Source organism: Paroedura picta, chromosome 9 (assembly GCF_049243985.1).
Source record: "Paroedura picta isolate Pp20150507F chromosome 9, Ppicta_v3.0, whole genome shotgun sequence".
NCBI classification, from domain to species: Eukaryota; Metazoa; Chordata; class Lepidosauria; order Squamata; family Gekkonidae; genus Paroedura; species Paroedura picta.
The window spans coordinates 88759379-88775862 of record NC_135377.1 but is presented as its reverse complement, the minus strand read 5'-3'; the positions used below and the strand labels follow the sequence as shown (position 1 = coordinate 88775862).

Here is a 16484-nt window from a genome sequence, read left to right as displayed (position 1 = left end):
GCTTTTTTGTTGTTTTGTTCTGTTATCTGCAGGGTCTAAAGAGAGAGTCAGCCCCACCAACCAGGTTGGAAGAAATCAACGATCTATGCCCATTATATTGGTATAAAAGATTAGTATCGCACAGATAATAAATTAACAGAGTGTATGAATGTTCAGGCTGCCATTCTGCTAGAGTATTGATTTAATGATTATTGTAAGGTGATAAAGCAAGCACCTAAAATTGAAGAAATAATAGCAACAAATATTAATCCATAACTGTATTTAAAACTCTATTTACTGTATTGGCATTGTGAAAGCGGTCATAAAGTCAAATTATAGTGTTGGTTTTGAGCAAAACAAAAACTCTCTTTTGATGACAGACAGATTAAGACCTCACCCAAAGCAAATCAGATCCCCTAAATCAGAAGTCACTATAACCAATTTTTGGAAGAGGAAAAAGGAGATGGCTGAAGCAAGAAAGGAGGCAGAAGCAGAAAAAAAAAAGAAACAGATCAGGGGAACAGAAGCAGAAGAGAAGGAAAGTGATATTGAAAACCTAACCAATGCACAAATGTATCGCCTACTATGCAAGGCTAATTCAGAGATACTAGAAGCAGTTAAAAAGGTTGATAAGGAGGTTCAAGACATCAAGAAAGAACTTTCAGACAGAATTGATGGTCTGGAGAAAGTAGTTGGCAAAAACATAAATCAGCTGGCAACACACCAAACAAGAATCCAACGTGTGGAAGATAATCAGCAGGTGCGGGAAAAAGTGGCAGAAGACAAGTTCGAAGTCCTGGAAGTAGAATCTAAAGCCAGGAACGTAAAAATTAAAGGCGTACCGGAAGAATTTGGGAAAACAGACCTGAGGAAGGAAATTACCGAAAGCCTTGAAGATTACTTGGAGGAGGAAGAGATCTGGATTGACAAAGTATATAGAGTATACTCACAGGCTGCCGCACGCAAGAAACAGCCAAGAGATATTCTTGTAAGTTTTGATAGCAAAGTAGTAAGAAATAACTTGCTCCAAAAGCATCGGGAGACGCCGCTGAAATTGGCAGACCAAGAAATACAAATCTTTCAAGATTTGCCAGCAGACACACTACGGAAAAGAGCACAATTTCATTTTTTGCGACAGATCCTAATTGCCAAAGAGATAAGATATTTTTGGAGAATCCCATTCGCCCTTGAAGTGATATTACCATCGGGAAGAAAAACTATCCGAATGCTCCAACAGGCTCAAGAGCTTGCTGACAACTTATCTCAAGGCACTTCAGGGGCAGGATCACCTAGGACCTCCCCAACAAGAGCGGAAACTACGCGTCGATTAGTTCAACTCTGCGACGATAGATCATCCTACCTAACACAAGCAACGGGAACACAAGCCACCCCTTCTCAAGCAGAACAAGGAGCAACCGCCCCAACACGGAAAAATGGAGAAGCTAAAGGTGCTATCCGTAAACGCTAATGGCTTGAATTCACCGGCCAAACGCACCAAATTTTTCAACCAACTGAAAAAATTGAGAGCAGATATTTACTGTATCCAGGAAACACATGTGAGAAAAAAAAATCTAAATATATTATCAACAAGAAAACTAGGAAGAGAATTTGCAGCCTCTGCCACAGTGAAAAAAAGAGGGGTGATAACTTACATTGCGAACCCCAACATTAAGGCTGAGCAGAAAATCCAAGATAATGATGGCCGATTTTTGACACTTGAAATACAACTACCAGATGGTCAGAAATATACATTGACAAACATATATGCTCCCAACAATGCGAAGGACAAGTTTTTCGAAGAATTCTTTCAGAAGCACACAGAAACTATTACTGAACAGTGGATCATAATCGGAGACTTCAATGCAGTAATGAACCCATCACTGGACAAATCACATAACCGACAGGGAGCATATTTTCCGAAATCGGCCAAGCGCAATATCCACCTCAATTCATTAATAGATCTCTGGAGAGAACTCCATCCCAAAAGCAAACAGTACACCTTCTATTCTCCTCGACACTCCTCATACTCCAGAATAGACCAATGCTGGTGCTCAAAATCGTTATTACCAAAAGTAGCAAATATGGAAATTCTCCCCAACACCTTTGCAGATCACAACCCAATATGGGCAGAATTTTCCTTCTGCAGAGCTGGTATGCGAAGATGGAGAATGAATGAATATATTCTAGAAGACAAAGAGAATCTGAATCTGTGCGAAGCTGACTTAAAAGAATTTTTCAAACTCAACTGCACAAAAGAGATTCCATTATCTACGGTCTGGGATGCGAGTAAAGCGTATATAAGAGGAAGATTGATAAGCCTGAACACCGCCAAAAGGAAAAAGAAAGAAAAAGAGCTGAATGAAATTGTCTGGTCAATTAGACAATTAGAAATTCAGCACCAAGCCCATCTGTCTAAGAAGACAGCCAAACAAATAACGCTCTTAAGACTAAAAAGAGATGCACTGGAAACCGAAGATATGAGGAAAAAACTGGACTGGATAAAACAAAAGAATTTTGAACATGCTGACAAACCTGGAAGATGGCTGGCATATAAATTAAAAGGAAATCATAACAAAAGTGTTATATCCAGACTCAAATATGGAGACAACCACTTTCGTACAGATCCGGAAATACAACAATGTCTCTCAAACTTTTTCCAAAATTTATACCAAACAGACGAAGAAACTGTACCTGATAGCATGGAATATCTTGGAGGTACCCCATCCTTAACCTTCACAGACGAGCAACGAAAGATATTAAACCAGAGATTCTCAGCCCAGGAACTGGCCGAAGCGGTGACAGCTATGAAATTAAATAAGGCCCCAGGCCCAGATGGCCTCTCCGCAACTTATTACAAGAAATTAAATCATACATTACTACCAGTCCTGACACAGATGGTGAATGAGGTAGTGGACAATTCTGGAAAATCACTCCCCAAATCGTGGCAGCAAGCGTCGATAACACTCATACACAAAGAAGGCATGGACTCACTATCGCCAAATGCTTATAGACCAATATCACTACTTAACGTGGATTATAAAATTTTTGCAAAGGCCTTAGCAGAAAGACTGAAGAAATGCCTTAATGAAATCATTCATCCAGATCAAACAGGTTTCATGCCCAAAAGGTACATGAAAAACAATGTCAGATTTGTCCTTAATGCAATGGAGGTGGTCCGCACTAAAGGAATCCAAGCGGCTTTTGTGTTTTTGGACGCTGAAAAAGCTTTTGACAAGGTGCAATGGAAGTTCCTACTGGCCACGCTTACCCAACTAAAATGTGGGGACAATTTTTGGAACCTAATTAAGCATGTATACTCAAAGCAGGAGGCAAGAATCTTGGTTAATGGAATGTTAACTAAAGACCCTATCCAAATTGGGAAGGGAACCAGACAAGGATGTCCGCTATCCCCCCTACTATTTAACCTGGTATTGGAGTCACTAGCTAGTAAAATTCGAGCAAACGCAAAGCTCTCGGGACTTACGATTGTGGGAGAAGAATTTAAATTTAAAAGCTATGCTGATGATGTTGTTTGTGTATTAACTAATCCAAGCACCACCTTAGAATTGTTGTTCGAAGAGATAAACACTTTTGGGAAACACTCTGGATACAAGATAAATCTCTCTAAAACCAAGGTTATGCTACTTGGCATGTCAGACTTGAATATAGAGATAATCAAAAGGGCACTAAGGTGTGAGATTAACCCTAAAAAGGTCAAATATCTAGGAGTCCAAATTGGAAACTGCTCTGATACCTTGTTTGCTAACAACTACGGGGAGCTCTGGTCACAAATCCAACAGGACATTAAGAAGTGGAACAGCTTGAACCTTTCGTGGTCAGCAAGAATGGCCACAGTAAAAATGTCAATATTACCAAAATTTAACTTCCTCTTTCAAACTCTGCCAATAGATATTAACGACTCTGTGGTAAATAAATGGCAGTCTGAAATAAATAAGTTCATTTGGAACTATAAGAGGCCAAGAATTGCCTTTAAAATCCTACAAGATGACAAGAAGAGAGGGGGACAGGGCGTCCCAAATCTAAAATTATATCTACATGCAGCAACACTGACAGCAGTGGCAGACTGGATAATTGATCCAATGACAAGAGATTTGGTGCTGGAAAAGGTAGATAGTAAGCAAAGCTTCCATGAAATGCTCTGGCCCTCTCTGAAAACAAAAGGAAAGGAAAAACCTAAGGTTAACTTCTGGACAAGATCTCTTCTAAAGATTTGGAATAAATACAAAACAAGACTTTGCTCCTCATCATATTTACTGAAATCGCCAATAGAGGCGTATTTTTCCAGACAGCAGCAAAAAAGAATAACATGCCCAATGTACAAGGACTTGTTAACGAGAACAGGTGAGCTCAAGAGTCTGCAAGAATTAAACAAAGAAGGATATGAGCTACGATGGATGGAGTATAACCAACTGAAAGTTAGACTAAAAACAGACTTTGAGATTCGAGTGGACAAAAACTCGCCTCTTAGTGATTTTGAAAACATGTTATTGCTCAAAAAACCACACCTACAGGGCCAGATCTATAAACTTCTTTTGAAATATGAGACTGAGTTAGAACAAGTAAAGAATTGTATGATTAAATGGATGCAAAACCTGGGCTCCATAATTGATATGGAGGAATGGGAACGAGTTTGGATCAAAATCCCTAAACAAACCAACTGCCAAATTTTAAGGGAAAACTGGTATAAGATGTTTTATAGATGGTATATTACTCCAAAGGTCATTGCAAAAATCTCAGATAGGTTTGATAATAAATGTTGGAAATGTCATAAAGCAGTAGGTTCTTTTTATCACATGTGGTGGAATTGTAAGAAAGCAAAAAAGTATTGGGTTAAAATACATATGGTGTTACAGGAAATATTTAAAATGCGATACCCAATGAAGCCTGAATCTATGTTGCTAAGCTTCCACCCAAGTGCTTTACCAACTTCCTCTAGAATCCTCTTCTTCCATGCAACTACGGCGGCACGGTTGGTGTGGGCGAAGCACTGGAAGGCGACTGAGACTCCAACTATTTCTACATGGCTTGATAAATTAGCGGACTTAGCAAAAATGGCAAGACTCACTAACATGGTTAAGAAGAGATCTCCGGAAGAATATGATGAGCAGTGGAGTGATTATTTGGACTTTCTTAAGAAAGACAGCAGTAACTGTTAGATTAGGACCAATATGTAATGGGAACTGACTATATATCTCTTGAGATAATATCAGACTACATTAAGTATGATATACGTGTATTGATGATACTTATCAGCTGGTCGCTTTTTTGTTTTTTATTTTTCTGTAAATGCTTTTTATAAGAACAAATAACAATTTTAAAAAATTGATATAAAAAAAAGGCATATTCGTTGCAACTTGTGTTTTTCTTTTTTTTAAAAAACTGTGCTTAAAGGGAAAGGGGCTTTTCGGGAGCATGATAACGGCCGCCCATTGGCTGTTCGTTTGATTGACAGCCATGGGCGGGAAAAAGCACAGAAAAAATCGCTTCCTTTCTAGTGATTTTTGCGAGACTGGAAACCTGTGGGAAACGATTGAAACGCTACTGGATTCCACCACAAAGGCAGGTATGCATAGGGCCGAATAGCACTTTTAAAAATAGCGTTTCCGCTTTCAGGAACCAATTGGCAACATTGGTCCTTGTGCAGAATGGGCCTCACAATAAGCTTTAGGGAAAGACCACTAATGGAACAACTGCTCCTAAATATGTTCATGTCCACCTTTGGGGCAACATCCCTTCATTTCAAGCAATGAATGCCACACTCCATATTCCAGGAAGCAATCAGTGCAGAAGTGGTGGGACACAGTGTTAAAACATCCGTGCAGAATCAGCAAAACAAGCACAAGGGAAGCCAAGCGGCATTGAAATGAAGCCAAGGCAGGCTTCCTTCCACCTAAGCCACCGAAAGCAGTAGGAATTAAACTTGGGCTAACTGCACAGGATTGTACAGCGAGTAAAAGATCTTCATTCTCTCTCTAGCAGGGTAAGGATAACTAATTGGGGAGTTCTCCTCTATGGTTTTGCCTTTTGTTTCACGTTTCATGGAGAAGCAACACTTCCGAGGATACGTATATTACCTGAATCTATGTCACGGAGGATAATCATAAAGGGATGGTTAATATTGAAAACTTTTCCCCTACACAGATTGGAAAACATTGGTATTCTAGCAGTTGCTGCTGCAGCTTTTGTACCTCCTTCGTTCACTTCTATAAATGACGTGTGAACAATTTTGGACAAGTGGAGCTCAGGATATACCGACATCCCTGACAAGTCAGCCTTGGAGCTGTCAAAGACATCCCACAGTCCTAACACTGATAAATATGACTTAAGATCGAAGGTCTGGTCGAGCTCAAATGTCGGTATGTGCACGTGAACATTACTGACGGACATCTTTCTTGGGTCTGTCCACTCTTGGAGCTCTTCTCCGGTGAGCCCCTTCTCAAGCTATAATTAGAGACAGAGAGAGAGAGAACCAGGACATCATACCTAATTATTGTCAAGAGACAAACATTTACACTCAAAAATGATAAACCCTAATGTGCATCTGAAAAGGGCTTATGGAGGAGAGCTTATGGGGCTCTACTGGGGTTGCCATAAGATAGGATAGCTTAATGAGGGAAGTTGTTGGATATGACAGTTAAGACATGGAGTGAAAAGGGCTGTCTAAGGGTCCATTTTCCCCCCTACCCCGGGAGTACCACTGACCTCTCCTGACAGCGGCCAAGGGCACCCTGGTGTCAATTGCCCCCCACCATCTGGGCGGCCCATGTGCATCTGTCTCTGTCAGTGGCCAGGGGCACACTGGCTGTGATGTTGCTAGACTGCTCTTGGCTGAGCTGGGGGGGCAAGGCCTGTCCAGACTTCGGGCCAATCGGTACGTGCGTCCAATGTCCGCCCACCTACCCCTTACACTTTTATTTATACAGTGCAAGCTATTACAGATTTTTTGGGGGGTGGGGAGATCACCTCTTCCAGGCCAATGTCATCAGGCAGCAGGACAATCATACTAAATCCTTTCCCCTTGTACGGCAGTTCCAGGACACTCAATTTGCGTTCAGGGATGTACCGGAAAGGAAGCTTCTTGGACATGTACATCATCTTCACGGTCTTCTTCTCCTTCTGGATGGGGGAATGAAGAAAAATGGGTCAGGGAGATTGCATGTGTACCATTGATGAGTGGACATAGACAGGAACAATTTTGCTCAAAATATGTTAAAACAAGTTATGCTTTGTAACTTCCAGTGGCCATTAATTCCTCCTCTAGTGGCAGAGCCACTGAAGTTACAGAAGGTTCCTCCAGCCTAAGATGAGACCCAGACTAGGGATACTCAGGGTTCCTGTCCAGCTCCCTAGTGGGCCACCTCCAAAGCTCAGGGAGCAGTCATAATTTGGGAGACAAATGGACATATCTGGAATTTTAAGCAGTTCTGCCTTCTCACTTGTAGTGGTCTTTGGTCAGCAACCAAAGTTTTATACTTCTCCCACCACTCTGAGGATAAAATCGCAGATTTATGCTTTAAAAAAAACCCCACCCATTTGGGAAACCCTTCTAGGGCTGTTCACAAAACCCTGCTTGAGAAAGCCGGGGATAAAAGTTAAGTAACACTGATTTAGAGCTTATAGGCATAATTGATAGCATATGTGAAGCTGCATTTTGTTATCTTAGTAGTAAAAGCAATTTTGATTTAACCTTTTCACTTTATTCTCTTGCACGCACTGTGTGTGGACTAACAGAAATCTAGGGCAGCATAATAATTTTCACCTCATGGGCAAAGCTTTCAGGCGGCTGCCTTACCACTCTGCGCCACAAGAGGCTCATTAGAAAATAGTTTGACTAGCAGGTGGCGAGTATCAGTGACGACTCGAACCCAGCTTTTTGGCAACAAAAATGGCCGCAGCCGTTTATTACCCCAAACCCTCCAACGAAAGGGTTGGCCCACATGCAGGAAAAGGGAGCCTACCCTCGCCAGCCGTCCGGCTGACCACCTTTTTCCCCGCGGCGCTCCGGCTCCACGCCTCTCTCCCAGCCGGGAGGATGGGACGCCTTCCGCCGCGGGTTTCCTGGGAAGCGGCCTCGGTGGACCTGACGGGCGTCCGCCTCCATCAGGTCCCCTGTCCGCTTGGCCCCCCGGGCCCCTGGCCTCCCAGCCGGGTAGGCCGCGCCCGGTTTTAGCCGATCTCATTAATGAGACCCCCCTTTTTCCGGGGAGTCCCGCGCGCAGGCGGGCTCCCCGCCAAACGGCTCCCTTCCTGGCATGACCTGCGGCTGCGACGGACTTAACAAATAGGGAGGGAAAGGGAGGGTAACTGTTCCGGCGGCGTGTCCCCGAGAAAGAGGGCGGGCTGCCTCCGAGTGGCCTATTTAAGGCCAGCAGCCCCGCCCTCCCCTCGGCAGGCCGCGGCGCGGCCCGATGACGCGGCTGGGTCCGCGTCGCCCTGCCGCCCCCGCTTCGTCAACGGCGGCCGCGCTCAGTCGCGGCCGCGATATGTCGGGATATAAATAAACTTATAAATATTAATGCAAAAGCAATTTCGGTTATGGATTTATTGCCTGAAGCATCAAAAAATGGAACTCTCTGTGTTTAACAGGATAGACGTTTCAGCTGCCAGCCTGCATCAGCATGAATACATTCATTAGCTTCATCAAAATTCATCTAGCCTTTGAGTCAAAAAGCATTTAAACTGAACTCTGGCTCCAAAGAACCTAATGCAGGAATAATCAGTGTTATATTTAGAGGGTTTTAACATTTTTATAGCCATATACAGTATTATGCTTTGCAGTTTGGTTAAAAATATAAGCAGATTGAAAATGGCAGGCGAGGTACTTATTTGGTGAGCAGCATAAAATACCAAAATCATGGCCTCAGTCCAGCCCAAGAGATCTGTGTATAAAAGGAGGCTTCCATTCACAAATGTCTTTTTCTATTTATTCCTTTGACTTTCTAGGCTGCCCTCTCTACTGAAGTGGACTCATGAAGGCATTCAATAGTGCAGGCAAAGGCAAAATAAATTTCCCCCCAAAATTGTAGCACAGCATGCTTCTTTCAGCGCCCCCCCCCCAAAAAACAGGAATGATATTTATTTTTAAAAGAAGCAAAACTCATGATTCCATAAGCAGTGACAATAAAGAAGCAACATTCATCTATGATTAGATGCATAGGTGTTTCAACTGAGAGCTATTGATTTTTTAAAAATTAGCGGGCATCACAGTCCTTTTAAAGCATGGAGAAAGTGGATTTGCTACCTGGCATGATTGACAGGCGGAAGAGAATCACTTATAAAATGTATTGCTCTCTTTCGCCATTTCCAGCAGCTGTTGTGGAGGGAGAGAAGCATTAAATAGCAGCAGAGAAGAAGGAGACAGTAAAAAAGTGAGGAGGGGCCGGGAGGCATGAATGTATGTAGCCTTACTCCACTCAGCTGGTGTAATGCTATTTTAACCATGTGTGGAGATGCCCTAACTGAGCTCTGACAGCACCCTGATATTTTCTGGGAGCTCATTCCACCAGGCACCAGCCAAGGCCAAGGAAGGTCTGTTGAAGGCTGACCAGATTTCTTTGTGGCCAGGGACTACTAGCCTGTTTGTACCTGCTGAGTGCAAGGCACTCCCAGGGACTAGACCCAGACTGCGTATGGCCTTAAAAATTAAAACCAGCACCCTAAACCTGACTTGGAATGCAATTGGAAACCGGCACGCCTGTTGGAGGACAGCTGGATGTCAGCCCACGATGGACATGACTTGGGCTACTGCATTCTGCACCAATGTTCTGGATCAGGGCTAAGGAAAGACCTGCATAGGGTGAGTTACAGAACTCCAGACTGAAGGTGTGCGACAATTGGATTACTGTGACTGATTGGTGAGCCAGTTTGGTGTAGTGGTTATGAGTGTGGAATTCAAATCTGGCATGCCGGGTTCAATTCTGCACTCCCCCACGTACAGCCAGCTGGGTGACCTTGGGCTCACCGTGGCACTGATAAAACTGTTCTGACCGGGCAGTGATATCAGGGCTCTCTCAGCCTCACCACCTCACAGGGTGTCTGTTGTGGGGAGAGGAAAGGGAAGGCGACTGTAAGCCGCTTTGAGCCTCCTTCAGGTAGGGGAAAGCGGCATATAAGAACCAACTCTTCTTCTTCTTCTTCTTCTTCTGGTCCAGGGCCAGATAGGGTGCTAGTGAAAATGGAAATTTGCCAGCTGAGCTACCTTCGTGACCCAGGCCTCCATCATTAATGAGGAATCCAAGGTCACTCCCAGATTCCTGAGAGTCTGTGCCATAGTGATTTCCACACTGTCAAGATTGGGGAGGTGCATTTCCCAGCCACCAGACCTCCGCCTTTGAAGGGTTCAGCTTCAGTGGGCCTTGCCTGAGCTATTTCATCAGTCTCTAGACCCCGAGTCAGCGACATGGGGGGCGGGGGTGGAGAACTCAGCTGGCCATTCATTGACAGAAAGAGCATGGTGCCATCTGCATACTGATGTGGGGTGGGTAGAACAGCATGGAGACTTGTGTGGTTTAGGATTCCCCACTAAATTCACAAACTCTCCAGTTATCACCACCTTAAAAACACATCTTGTACAGACAGGTGAAAGAGGGAAGGTGGAACTAAGCCCTGTCGTAACCTTATTGAGTTGGAACGGCATCTCCTTGGTCAACCCCACTTCAAATGGCTCTTCCCAGCTGCCGTTGAAGTAGATGGCATTCACCAGAATGAGTCTGGTCATCTCACTGACTGTGCCTTCAGGTAACAAGTCAAGGATTTTACCTGGAATGAAAATAGATTAATTTTCTGCCCAATACTTAAGGCATATGGAACATTGATTTGTTTGGCCATTCATAATCCATGTTTCCTGCAAAGGAGGCCCAAGGCAGCTTACAAGGAAACCAATGATGAAACTAGTAAAATGAAAATCAGTGCATAAGAGTTGAGTGTGGGCTGTTGGCTTAATGCAAAGCAGAGCTGGCTATCATCACTGTGTTCAGCCCAACCTGCTGCCCTATGCAAGATCTGCAGTGGGCACTGGGCATTATATGTCAGAATCCAGTGTCCTACAGGGGGTGCTGGAGGGACACAGTTATACCATCGAGCCAATGGGTTTTCAAATTATCTCCTCCAGTGCTCTGATTAGCTGAACAGGACACTTCCTACTTCTTGAGCGTACTCCCCCCCCCCCCCCCCGTTGCCTTTAGAACTACCGTTGGACAGCAGAAGAATGACGACAGACAACAGCTAGCTAGTCAGTTAGGTACGTAGTTATTTGTCTTGCTACTGCTAACTCCCAGGTTGTCACTAGGAAACCTCATCCCTCCCCTAAGAACTGCTCCGCAATCTTTTATAACAATTATCTAAGCAATAGGCCCACAAACATTCATGCAGTCTGCTCTCTTTATCCCAAAGCAAACAGCTTGCCTGAAGCATGGTAAAGGGCCAACAACTGCAAGCCTAGCCATTTGACGAATCCTGTGAAAAACACAACTATCACTTAAATCTAGGGGGAAAGGGAAGAATTGTCCATGGGAAGGGGAACTTGGTTCTTATCTAATGGTTCTGCCATAGCAAGTAATTGTCATGGGAGAGGTTGGGTTCTGCCTCTCCCTAATAACGATGAAGGACAGTGGACAGAATGGCACAAGATGCTAACCAGGAACAGACTCACCTGAGATCCCTCAGAAAGACAAGAGGTTAGGACAGGAAGTCTATGACCGTCTCACCTCCAGTTTGTTCTTCAACCCACTGGTTAATCTGCTTGCGGGCTTCAGATGCAGCATTTTGAAAATCCACGGCAGATAACTCAGCGCCATATAGATTCTGAATGTTAGTCAAAAAGTCCTTGAGAAATCATGAAGGATCTGTTTCAATATACAGTTTCAGTCACCCTCGCCCCTAGGAACTACAGACTGAATTAATCACATTTCTGGATGCCAGCAGGAACTGTATTCCTTTGCATTAATCCTTGGTGACCAAAATAACCCACATTGCAGGGAAGTTCTCATTGGGGATAATAAGCAATGAAAAATCAGCAGAAATTCTATCACTATTTCACAACATATGACACCCTCACCAACATAAAGGACTATTCATAAAGGACATTTCCTCTCCTTTCACTAAGATCTGTGGGACTGCAAACCCTTGGTAATCATCTGGTTGGCAACTGGCACCAAAATCCCAACTTCCTAAAAGACACTGCATCCTTAACACCAAAACCCCAACATTCTCCGAAGCATTCTTAACAATCTGCATTACCTGTTTACTTCTCTTTGCTCGAACAGCAGAGCTTGGTTTGGGATCAAACAACTTTCAATCCCAGATTCTCACTGCAAAGAACTATCCCAGGATGCTGCTTGTGGGCCAGTCAAAAGACAAAGTTCTTTTATGCCCTCAACATCAACTTACCTGCAGAAAGGTGCAGCTCTTCTCCCCGTAGAGCCTATTAGCAACCTTCAATATACTGGGGGCGTCACTTTTGTTCAACTCAGCATTGAGCTTTTGGAACTGTGAATGAAGGTCCTCAAGACCACCAAAATGAAGCGTCTGCCAGGGGGGAGGATGGAAGAAGAGTTGTTTTTTCTTATCGCCTTCCCCTTCTCTGTCCCACATAACTTTCTTCTTATGTTTGTGCAGGGCAATATGCTCTGCAGGTATGAATCTGTTGGAGGTCCTGGGTCCAAGGGAGCTATTGTGTCAGATCTTGTTGAGGCCAGCATGGGTTAGATCAGGGCCTCTTGCTGGCTTCTCGCTTATACAGATTTTGGGCTGTATCAAACGGAGTATTGTGTCCATATCACAGGAGGTGATGGTACCACTGTACTCTGCTCTGGTTCCGCCTCACTTGGAGTACTGTGTTCAGTTTTGGGCACCCCAGTTGAAGAAGGATGTAGACAAACTGGAGCATGTCCAGAGGAGGGCAACAAAGATGGTGAGGGGTTTGGAGATCAAGACATATGAAGAAAGGTTGGGGGAGCTTGGTCTGTTTAGCCTGGAGAGGAGATGACTGAGAGATGATCTGATAACCATCTTCAAGTATTTAAAAGGTTGCCATATAGAGAATGGAGCTTTTCTCTCTTACCCTGGAGGGATGGACCAGAACCATTTGGATGAAATTAATTGAAAAGAAATTCTGTCTAAACATCCAGAAGAAGTTCCTGACAATTAGAGCGGTTTCTCAGTGGAACAGGCTTCCTCAGGAGGTGGTGGGTTCTCCATCTTTGGAAATTTTTAAACAGAAGCTAGATAGCTATCTGACGGAGAGGCTGATTTTGTGAAGGTTCAAGGGGGTGGCAGGTTACAGTAGATGAGCAATAGGGATGTGAGCATCCTGCATAGTGCAGGGGGTTGGACTAGATGACAAATGAGGTCCCTTCCAACTCTATGATTCTATGATTCTATGATGTTAAACTGTCATGTCAACATGAGAAGCTTTCCTTGCACTGGGTCTGGGTGTAGATAGCCCTCCTCTCCAGACTACAGAGATCAGTTTTCGAGAGAAAAGAGCTGTTTTGGGGTGTACGGTGCGCCCCTCTGCCATTGCACCCCTCTGCTCCATCCCCAAAGCCATCCCCAAAAGTCCAGAAGTTTCTCAACCTGGATTTGGCAGCCCCTCCCTCCACACTCTCTCACACACACATTCTCAACAAAGACTCTTGTCCCGCAACTCACAGAGGAGTGACTCACAAAGGTGCTGTATGTTCTTGGGGAGCAAAATGAGTGATTCCCCCCCATTTCTCCCCCCAAAAAGCCTTACAGGCCTGCTGCCAAAGCGGAAAATGCCTGATTCCATCCCCTCTTCATCCCCACCCCTTACATACAGGCCATTTCAGTGATCATGGGGGTCTTACAGGCCATTTCTGTGAGGGCTGTAAGTCAAATGTGGAACTGATTGCCTAATGCTTAGCTCCTGAACAGTCTGTCCTGTGGTTTATTCACATCTTCCCTCTTCGCTCTGAAAAAGTTGGCTTCTTTTCTTTTTATTTTCATTTATTAATTTTATCTTCACGGTTATATTCCGCCACTCCCACTAACGTGACTCATGGTGGGTGACAGTTGTCGACTGACATTAAAATCTTCCTAAAATAATAATAAAATCCCTATAACCCACCCCCTTGGCGGCTGAAATTCCCACCTCCCCCTGGTACCGCGGACCTAGTGATAACAGTGCCACGCCATCCCCTTGATAGAGCAAGGTAGTCACTTTCTCGAAAAAAGAGATAAGGTTGGTCTGACATGACTTGTTCTTGCGAAACCTGTGCTGAATTTTAGAAATCACAGCTCTCAGTTCTAGCTGCTCAAGGACCGAGTGTTTATTTGTTCCAAAATTTTGCCAGCTACTGATGTCAGGCTGGTGGGTTGATAGTTACCCGGATCCTCCCTTTTTCCCTTTCTTGAAGATGGGGACAACATTTGCCCACCTCCAATCATCTGGCACCTCACCTGTTCTCCAAGAAGTGTCAAAAATAATGGACAAAGGTTCAGAGATTACATTTGCAAGTTCATTTAGTACCCTTGGATGCAGCATCTGGCATAGAAGACTTTGTTTCATTTAAAGAAACTAGGTGTTTGAGGACTGCTCCAACAGTTATCCTAGGCCACCATTCCTGTCCCTTGTGTTGTGTTACGTTTTTGCCACATTGATCACTGTTTCTCTCACAAGAGAAGACTGAGGAGAAATAGGAGTTAAGCAGTTCAGTTTAAAGCATCCCCACAGGCTATGGAAGATTTTACTTAGGGTGAGCAGGGGTGCCAAGTAAAAAAAAAAAAGCCAGATACCAGCAGAAGGTACCACCAGGAGGGGTGGGGGGGAGGGGGGAGGGATTGCTGACCTTGGCAAATTGTGCAGCAGTGTTCCCTCTGGCCCCTACGGAGAGCATGGTCAAGGAGTTGTAGATGCTGTCCGGGGAAATAATGATGTTGCCTGTTGGGTTGGCTTCCCGGATTATTTTGAACAGTTGGACGGCGAAACACACATATCCATTTCTATTCATGTTGCCAACCTGCAAGTGGGAAACAGAGAATGCTCAGTCTGTGGGTCTCCAACACACAATCCGAAATACCTCTGTACCTTCTAAGGGATCACATAGGAGGACGTCAGAGGGGAAGGACTTGGCTGAGATGGACCCTCTTGGAGGACACGTCTCCCTTTGTGGCTGTTGACAACGGCCCCCGTGGTGGAGTCGGTGCCCGCTAACAAAAGGAAACGAAAAATGGCAAAAGGAGGAGGAGGACAGAGTTACCAGGTCCAGAAGCACAACTGGCTCTTCTTATGGCGTCTCTTGCTTTGGGGGTGATTTTGCAGATGACACACTGGAAAGAAAGGAAGACAGTGGGACCAATAAGACTGTCCTCAGAGCAATGCCGTCACCTCGGAAATGCAAGCAGGTTTGATGGTATGCAGATGAAAGAGATGGAAAAACAGCCAACCCGCCCAAAAAGAATACATGCCAAGGTACATTACAGAGCCTTTGTGAAACTCCGGAGTCCCTTGAGACAGGCAGGGCACTGGAGCAAAGAAAGGAAGGAAGGAAGGAAGGAAGGAAGGAAGGAAGGAAGGAAGGAAGACGATTCGTTCTTTCTCAGTTTTTCTTGAATGGTCAAACACTTTTTGCATTATTTTTTCTATCTCGCACCATTGTGAATCGGTTTCCAGCGATTCAACGAGCAGCTTTTTGTATTGCTTCTTTTATTTAATTTTATTCGGGGGGGGGGGGAGGTTTAAAGCCCGCCCCAAACCGCCCCTTGAGCCCGGCCTTACTACGTCTCCATGAACTGAATGCACCCCCTCACCCCTGCCCCCCAAACCCCTCTGGCACCCGGGTCCTCCCCTCCCGCCAAGTCGAGAACGCCCCCGACGAGGCCCTCCGCCCCCCTCGCTGCGGCCACCCAGGTGAGCCCCACCTGAGGCCAGCCCACGCGGGCGCGAAGCAGGGAGCCCCTCGGCGGGACTGCAGGGCGCAGCAGCAGGCGACGGACTTACCTGTCCGGACGGCGGCGCCGGTGTGCGGGCTCCGAGCAGGTGCAGCGAGGTCAAGGCGGAGGCGCCTCCCCGCACAGCGCGTCTCGGGGCCGGGCTGCCGCGGGAGGGCGGGAGAGAGGGTCCAGGGAAAGCTCATCCCTCCTTGCTCGGGGTCGGCCATGGGGGCAGTACCGTGCCTAGGAGGCGCCTCTGGGGTTTGGCTCCAGGAAAAATCCCCTCTCGGAGTCGAGGTGCCAACTCTGGGTTGGGAAAGACCTGGGAGTTAAATACCAACGTCCTGTTGATACCAAAGAAAGCAGAATTGCTGCCCTATCCAAAGGGGGCCGCCTCCCACCTTCCCAGCAGGGAATGGGGAAGTGTGTCCAAAGGTGCTTCTACCCTTTCGTGGGTATTCCCTTCTGCACAAGTAGTTATACTTTCCTGACTTTTGAAATGACTCTGAGGAGTCTCTGCTTTAGGGAGCATCCAAGTGGCTTACAATCACCTCTCCCTCCCCCCACAACAGGCATCTTGTCAGGGAGGT

At 45.3% G+C, this 16484-nt stretch overlaps 1 protein-coding gene across 3 annotated transcripts; it reads right to left on the bottom strand.

Annotated features, from left to right (window-relative positions):
- Nucleotides 1–4391: 4391 nt before the first annotated feature.
- On the bottom strand, nucleotides 4392–16044 carry LOC143845239 (leukocyte elastase inhibitor-like). Of its 3 annotated transcripts, XM_077353469.1 has the most exons (8): nucleotides 15962–16044; nucleotides 15222–15291; nucleotides 14811–14981; nucleotides 12388–12525; nucleotides 11706–11823; nucleotides 10616–10758; nucleotides 6964–7116; nucleotides 4392–6441 (listed from the first exon to the last, which is right to left on the bottom strand). In XM_077353469.1, exons 3-8 carry the CDS (start codon nucleotides 14970–14972, stop codon nucleotides 6037–6039), a joined length of 1119 nt encoding a protein of 372 aa, XP_077209584.1. In that variant the 5' UTR covers nucleotides 14973–14981; nucleotides 15222–15291; nucleotides 15962–16044; the 3' UTR covers nucleotides 4392–6036. The 3 variants fall into 3 exon arrangements, with proteins under 3 accessions (XP_077209584.1, XP_077209586.1, XP_077209585.1); XM_077353471.1 differs by lacking the exon at nucleotides 12388–12525; XM_077353470.1 differs by lacking the exon at nucleotides 15222–15291 and having other exon boundaries at nucleotides 15962–16011.
- Between the last annotated feature and the right edge of the window lie 440 nt (nucleotides 16045–16484).